This window comes from Lichenostomus cassidix, chromosome 8, assembly GCF_008360975.1.
Source record: "Lichenostomus cassidix isolate B80296 chromosome 8, HeHo_3.0, whole genome shotgun sequence".
NCBI classification, from domain to species: Eukaryota; Metazoa; Chordata; class Aves; order Passeriformes; family Meliphagidae; genus Lichenostomus; species Lichenostomus cassidix.
Window position 1 is genome coordinate 5,235,518 of NC_139489.1, and position 8,250 is coordinate 5,243,767.

Here is an 8,250-nt window from a genome sequence, read left to right on the forward strand (position 1 = left end):
GTTGGACATTAGCAGGAATTTCTTCACAAGAAGGGTGATTAAACATTGGGATGGGCTGCCCAGGGAGGTGGTGGAGTCACTGTCCCTGGAGGTGTTTAAGGGAAGACTGGACGTGGCACTCAGGGCCATGGTCTAGGAGACAAGGTGGTGATCGGTCATGGGCTGGGCTTGATCTCAGAGGTCCTTTCCAACCTGATTGATTGTGTGATTCTTTTCCTCCAGAGATGTCTTCAGGATGGACACTTGATGAAACCGTTCTCTTTTGCTGAAATGCCGCTTGTTACCCACAAATGGGTTTAGAGTGAGAGCTACGCATCTGCCCTTCATCAACTCACACTTCCAGCTGTCCTTCCCCTTCCCTCCCTCTGCCGTCCCTGAGGATCTCCACGGCTCGGGCAGAAAGGCAGTCAGTCACCTCTTCCCTTCCACAGATCTCCTGGCGGCATCTCGCACAGCCGCTGCCAACTCCAGCCAAGCTCCTGGCAGTGGCGCTTGTGGCAGCGACCTCGTTTCCCACAGAATATCTCCTCACTCTCAAGCAACATTTCCAGTGCAGCGGGATGTGTAAACTCTGCCGACTTCCCCAGCCGGGCCGTTCCCCCTGGAGGCGGGGCTGGCCCGGTGCCGCCCGAAGGAGCCGTTCGGCCATGCTGCGGCTGTGGCGGGCGCTGCCCGCGGCGCTGCGCGGGGCGCGGGGCGCGGCCGAGGCGCGGAGGGGAGCGGAGGTGCTGCTGAGCGCGGCGGGCGGCGGTGAGTGCCGGGCTGGCGGTGCGGCCAGAGCGCGGCTCCGGCCGCTTGGGTCCGCAGTTCCTGCTGGAGACACCTCGGCCTGGCGGGAGCGGGGCCGTATGGTCCAGCGCCGGGCTGAAAGCCCTGCAGAGCCCGGGACGTTGTTGCTTTGCTTTCAGTTGTGCCTTGATACTTTTTGCTACCGAATGAATAGCTAGATACTTATTTCTTAAAGTTATGTATGCAGGAGAGCTCAATGCAGGAAGTTCTGGTTTGCATACTTCAGATTTTTCCTACAGCAATAACGTGCAGGGTTAAAGGTAGGAGAGGGCCTGGGCATGTCTGTGCACATTTATCCGTGAAAGCCACTAGGCAGTTTGAGGTTTGGTTCAGATTGCCGATGGATTTACTTTCTGTGTAACTGTTGCAAGAGCTTATCAACAGTTCCTGGTATTTTGCTGGTTACAAAGACATCAAGTAGCTACCAGCTGTGAATTTCCTTTGCTGGTGCAGGCTGTCACCATTCCAGTGTGACACTCTGATTCAGCAGCTGGGCACTGAGATAGGCACAGGAATAGGCAGAGACCTTCCAGCAGGTCAGTGAGGCCAAGCAAGGCAGGTGTAAAGTACTGCTGTGCACCTGCAGCAACAGCATCTGCCAATGTCAACGCCTAGGAAGTGAGCAGAAGTCCAGCCAAGGAAATGGGAGATGTTTTTCTCTCCAAAGCATACAGAAGCATTGGATAATAATTTACAAATCACATGTGCAAAGGAGAAGTAGGTAGATGTTGTGGTGTTATTTTTCTGCTTGGACTTAAGGACTTTGAGTGGAGTCCTTTCTGCTGATAAGCTTATAAAGTTGAAATTAAATGGAGCTGCAATTTCAAAATTATTCTGGAACATGAAGAGAGGGTGACCTGTCTGTGCTGTTCTCATGCAAACAGCAACCCCAAGAGAATGGTTTTCTTCATTAAGGAATGTACTTGAACAATGTTAGACTGTACAGTAAAAACTAAATCAAGTAACATTCAAAAGAGAAACCTGAGATAGATCATTTGGATTTTGGTTTGTTGTTTGGGGTTTTTTTCCCCCATTTCTGCAATGATTTTAAGATATATGTTTTTGGATGTCCTGTTCATTTTTAAAAAGTCTGCTAACTTATAATATTTTACAGTGCTATCTAATTTTACAGTTGTTCTGCATAACTGGGTTCTGTAGACATGCTATGCCACTTCCACTTTTAAAATACTTGATTGTTTTAGAATATACTTTATATGCATTTTCAGGAGGGAGAAATATCAGCAGCATATGCAGATATTATTCCCAGTTGAATTACTGTGTCAGAGAACTAAATGAAGTATAACTGAAATTGTCTCTCATTACTAAGGTATTGCTGAAATCCTAATGAACCGACCCCACGCGAGAAATTCACTGGGAAAAGTATTTGTAAATGAAGTGAGTATGGGCCTGGCCTGTGAGCATGTTTGGAATCATGAACAATAACTAACATCAATGAGAATAGTTGTGGGAAATCTAAAATAAAAACTTATCTCATGATGAAGAGCAGTGGGAAATGGCATTGGAGTAAGGCAGGTGAGCCTGGAGAAAAAGACAATGTAATAGTTACTGCAGTGACCTCAGATGTGGGCTGCACAGAGATATTGGAGTTATTTAAATTAGCTAATTTAAGTTAATTTATTGAAGTTAACTCAGATGCAAGTTATTGTCCTTACTTGTGTAATTACAACAAAAACATACTCATTATCATACCTTAGCAGGTGATCTGTCTGAGCATGATACATTCTAGAGAAAGTCAGGCTGATGCCTGGACAGGAAGGGGAGTTTTAGGTACAGCAATCATTCACCTGTAAGTGGAAGGAAAAAAAGAGATGGGGAAATGTGTCATTCTGAATTTGTCTTGGATTTTTATGGTTCCACTTAGACAATTTCCATTAACTTCCTGGCACCTGCAGGGAAAAATAAACCCCACTTCTATCATAGATTATGCAACAGGTGTTTGCCATAATTTATGTGTATATACATATCCATAAGCCTAAAGCTCTTCCCTGTCTGCACTCCCTCCCTGATAGCTGTTCAGTGTCCTGGAGCAGCTCCGCTTCGATGAGCAGGTCCGTGTGGTGGTGTTCAAGAGCGAGGTGAAAGGAGTGTTCTGTGCAGGTGAGTAGCAAAGGCTCTGCAAACTATCAAAAAATGTGGTGGCTCTTAGGGCTGTGTGCTGATCAGGTCATGCAGAAAAGCAGATCTAAATGAGTGCTAAAAGACATAAAAATAAAAAGAAATCTGTTGAAAGGGCACAGAGGAGCACTCTCGTCACTGCTGCAGGTCAAATTTCCACATTCCAACTTCCACTGAACTTACTTAACCAGAACACTGTATCTCAAGACTTTTTAAATGGTCTGTCCTCTGAGAGGGACTGGAGGGAACCCAGTTCAGATGTCTTTTCCTGGATTTGAACATTTTTCTCCTTTATTTAGGAGCAGACTTAAAGGAACGTGCGAAGATGGATGATGCAGAAGTTGGAGAGTTTGTTAGAAGGCTGAGACATCTCATGGATGAAATAGGTAAAGGATTATCTCAGTTGGAAAATTTACCCTAGACTACCTGCAGTGAAACACTTAGAAATGCTGTGGGAGGGTAAAGCAGCAGGTTATCTACCTAGGAGTAGCTTCCCAAATGGCTTCAGCTTATGCCTGAGAGAAAGATCCAATTAGAATGAAATACCAGCTCCAAGGATAAGATGCATTACTTATCCACAACAAAGCACATGCATGGCTATGTAATAAATACCTGCTCTGAGAAAGCATTTATTTACTTATTCCACACTTCTGTGGAATCCTTGGCAGGCAGTGCTATGTTGGTTGTCCCACTTCCAGTACATGCTCAAAAACACTCATGATATGGCAGTAATCTAAGAACATATATTCGAATCTCTGAATGGATTTGCTAAATGGATTTGTGGAATGTCAGGGGGGTTGTGTCTACAACTACCGCACCCCCTGCTCTTTTTATTTGCAAAAGGAATATGGACTTCTGAAATTATTTTCTTTCCCTATTTATGAATTATTTTGCTCTTACTAGACAGAAATACTGAAGTGAAATCTGTCTAAAATACTAATCAGAACTGCAATAATTAAAAAAAAAAGTCACAGGATCAGTCAGGGAGAGGTGATTACAGCAGAGAACTAGCTCATGTCTGAAGCTTGCATCCAGCTCCCTGAGTATTTAAAAAAGTTTCAAGCAGCTAATCTCCAGATACATCAAGTTCCTCAATTATGAGGTAACAAGAGTGTTTACTGTTCCTGTTTTCAGGAGCCTTGGCTAACAGAAGCACCAGAAAAGCTGATCTTTGCAACAGGGACTAGGGATGGTGTCTGCTTTGTTTAACTGCAACAGCTGAATATTCACATCATAAATTTGCGAGGAGACAATTCATCCTGTTTTGCATTCTTACAAAGAAGGGAGAAGCGCAAAAAAGACTGTTTTTACTGTTTTGAGACAGCGAGAAAGCTTGTGGCAGAAAAAAGAATTCTTGAGCAATTTTGAACTGAAAGCTTTAGAATTTAAGAATTTAAAGGCCAGAGTCGTGTGGAAGATAACTTGTGGAACAGAACTGTGCAATCTGTGCTCTCTTCTGTAGCTGCCCTGCCTGTGCCCACGATTGCTGCCATTGATGGCTACGCCTTGGGTGGAGGATTGGAGCTGGCCCTGGCCTGTGACCTACGAGTAGCAGGTTTGTGTTGCTCACTGGAGGAATCTCCTGGGAATTGATGAGTGTATTTTAAAGAGAACTTACACACATGACAATAGATTGTTAATGGAATCTAGAAGCTTGAGAGAAACTGAAACAGTTCAGGAGAGGAGTAGGCATTTGTCCAGAAATTGTGACATTTACTTACTATTGGGAAAGTGGTTCTCGTGCTTAAAAAGTAAACCTATTTCTAGATAAGATTAGGATTCCTTTGAAAAACTGTTTATTAGTAGAATTAAATAGTTATTGTAACCTAATACTGGATCAGCACTCTAGCTAGATCTAATCTTCCCAACTCAAATCAGTTTGGGCTGGAAGACTTCCTTCTTCTGTTTCCATGCTTCCATCCATTACATTTTATCCATTAGGCACCCAAGTCCATTCTACTAGTTAAAATTGCTACACTGGGGTAAGCAGATTTGAGATGGACATTGATTAAGTACTATAGTATTTAAACTTTCTGGCTACCTGAAGAAATGGAGTTCCAGTTCAGTATTGACAGGTTCTAATTTTATTTATCAGTTCAATCTGGAAAATTTCCAGTTATACAAACCAAAATGTAGCTAACCCTACATTTATTTTTTTAATAGCTTCATCAGCTAAAATGGGCCTTATTGAGACCACACGAGGACTTCTGCCTGGAGCAGGTAACCTTTTTTAAATCTTAACCTTCATTAAACATTCATTAAATCTCACTTTCTCAGCCATTTTGTAAATATTTTGCCATTAGAGCACTAGAAGTGTTTTGAATGTAAATTAGAAGTAGCATCTTACAGTGATGCAAGAGATCTGTGAATCAAAAGTTCTGCCTCAGACTTGCTCTGAATTTAGGAAAGCCCCTTTACATTATTTCTTTTTCATCAAAATACTGAAGCCTTTCAGCTGCCTCCAAAAATGTTGATATATTCAGCCAGTAGTTATTAAAGAAACATGCGATCCTTTTATTTTTTAAGCCTCTTGGTTTTATAAGGAGAAAAAAAATACTACTGGGGCATTTCTCAGAAATGGAAAATGGTGTTTTCCCTGTTGTCCTAAGGTGGAACCCAGCGCCTGCCCAGATGTGTTGGAATAGGTCTTGCAAAGGAACTCATTTTCACTGGTAGACAGATTGATGGACAACAAGCCTTCTCCATGGGGTTGGTAAATCACTCAGTGCCACAGAACAGTGAGGGAGATGCAGCTTACCAGAGAGCAATAACTTTGGCTAAAGAAATCCTGCCTCAGGTAAGTGCATTGTTCGTGGGACCAATGTAAAGACAGCATTTGTGCTTCCCGTAAGATGTTGAAATTCCTTTCTCTGAAATACTGAAGTCTTGGCTCCTGATCTTTAAGTCTCTTAACTCTGTCCCTTTTTGTGAATGCAGTTTCTGTAGGAACAAGCATTAACATCCAGCTGCTTAACCCACAGGATAGTTTTATCCCCCAGCTGCAGCAATGCAGACCTGCAGGACACATTGAAACCTCACATTGTGTGTATCTGTGAACTGCAGACAACACCAAATTCACCACATTGAGTTTTTAAAAATACTTATTGAAAATTTCTGTAGACTGAGAGGTCATTTGGAGCTAGGATAATAATACAATTCATCTATGATGAATTAATGTGAATTTAATTCTTTTTAAATATTTGTTGTGTTTTGGTTTTTTTTTTAATAAAGGCACCATTTGCTGTGAAAATGGGAAAACTGGCAATAAACAAAGGAATGGAGGTAATAATTATTTTTGTTTAAATACTGACGTGAATGAAAAGATGAGCAGCTCTTACAAATTACTACAGTAAAAATGTTTAGAACACATGAGTTATAAAATTTTCTTTATATCAGGCGTTTAAAACCATTTCAGAGGTTTCAAAGATTTTCTTTAAAGATAAAATTAATATGGCAGGATTTTTATTTTCTACAGGTGCTAACACTGTAGTTCTAATATTGGAGTGAAAATCACTTACTAGGACTGACTGAGTGTCTGACTGCCTTCATTGATTTGAGAGCTATGAAGTAGATTTGAGGGCTTTACTTGAGACAAATCTCACACCTTTCCTCTCCTTCGCAGGTTGACATTGCATCAGGGATGGCTATTGAGGGGATGTGTTATGCCCAGGTATGTTGCCTTCAGAAATCATTCCTGAAAGGAACAACTGTATATAAATATATATTACAGAATGAGCTTTACAAGTGGTTTTAGTTTAATGAATTAAAAACGATTCCTCCAGTAGTTCTTTGTGACAAGTTTCAAGACCATGCACCTTTCTCAGCTCATGGAACATTACAGTTCATTATAATATTACAATATAACGTGTCTCTCAGTGTGTTTTAAGATGGTAAAATATTAAGATTATGGAAAACTGTATTCCCATATAGTTTTATAGTCTTTGTCTTAGATGCTTTGCTTGTGAGTTGCACTACAACTCTGTCTCTATTTTCCTAATTGTAAAAATGGAACTTTAATTGAAAGAAAAACAGTCTTACAGCATTATTGCCAAAGTAGTCAGGACTTAAAAACACATCAGACTTGTAAAAGGAAAACATACCTCTTTCTTTTCTTTTTTTCTCATGTAGAATATACCCACTAAAGACCGTCAGGAAGGGATGGCTGCCTTCAGGGAGAAGCGACCACCTCGTTTCATTGGCAAATAATGCTTTCTGCTTCCCCTTGAGTTTTTTGAGATAGAGTAGGACTGAAGAGGATCCACTGATTTTTTAGGATTATTTTTGTGACACCATTCTGTGCACTTAACTCCTTGCCTTGGACTGCATTTCTGACTACTCCACCGGATCATTTTTCTGTACGAATCTCCAAATAAAGATTTAACTTTGTACACCTGATCTTTAAAGCATGGACATCTGAAGGTAGTGGATATATACTGCATCTAAACAGTTAGAAAAAACAAACACCGAAGACAAATTAAATTTATACAGATGTATCAGTGCTCTTCCAACTGCTTTGACAGAACAAGCAGTACTAGCACAGAGCAATGGCCCTTCACCCTCGCTCTGCTGTGAGCAGTGCAACACTGACTCACTCCAGCCACCTGAACTCACCTCTCTTTGGAACCAGTGCTTGAGAAAACACAGGATCTTTATGTGCAGAGATATGTAAGGCCATCACATCACTTTATGCCAGAGACCTTGGGCACATCAACTCTCTCCATCACCTGTTTTCCTCTGTTGCCTGACTGGAAGTTGAGGTTATTTTCTCCCTCTGCTTTGAGGTTCTCCAGCACTAAAACATGCCACACAATTTAGCTCTCCAGCTCCTTACTTCCTTAGACTGGGGCTTTCAAGCAAAAGTGAATTAGTCAGCAAACGTGGTTTTAGGAAATGCTTTATAGGTTATCAAAATAAGACTCACAAAATGCGGCTTGCCACATTAGAACTTCATGCTGCAATAAATAGTATCAAAGCAAACCAAAGTTTCACTTGTGCCAAAAGCTAACCAATATGGGTGAGGGAACCTTACCAAATTATACATGCAAAAGTTTTCTATGAGATCTGCAAAGTAAAGCATAATCAGGATCTTCAGCCTTCACAAAAGATGGCAAATGCTACAGGCAGAGCACAAAGTTTAAAAATTGCTTTCAGAACTATTCTACCCTGGCAGAAACTCCTGAAGCTGCACAATTATGTGAAGAGAGCTTTCTATAAGTGGCATATACAGACAGATGTAGTGGCTTTATACCTTGTAGACATTCATAGTTTTCAGCTTGAAAGAATTCTGCTCACTGATTGCATGAAGCATGGGGGAGCAAAAGAAAA

The 8,250-nt window shown here is 41.4% G+C and overlaps 1 protein-coding gene across 1 annotated transcript; it reads left to right on the plus strand.

The window, feature by feature from the left end:
* The first annotated feature begins 629 nt into the window (after nt 1-629).
* On the plus strand, nt 630-7,320 carry ECHDC2 (enoyl-CoA hydratase domain containing 2). Its single transcript, XM_085067583.1, has 10 exons — nt 630-750; nt 2,117-2,184; nt 2,820-2,907; nt 3,225-3,311; nt 4,388-4,480; nt 5,089-5,145; nt 5,535-5,722; nt 6,157-6,207; nt 6,548-6,595; nt 7,054-7,320. The coding sequence occupies exons 1-10, from the start codon at nt 648-650 to the stop codon at nt 7,129-7,131; spliced, it is 861 nt and encodes a 286-aa protein (XP_084923709.1). The 5' UTR covers nt 630-647; the 3' UTR covers nt 7,132-7,320.
* The last annotated feature ends 930 nt before the right edge of the window (nt 7,321-8,250 follow it).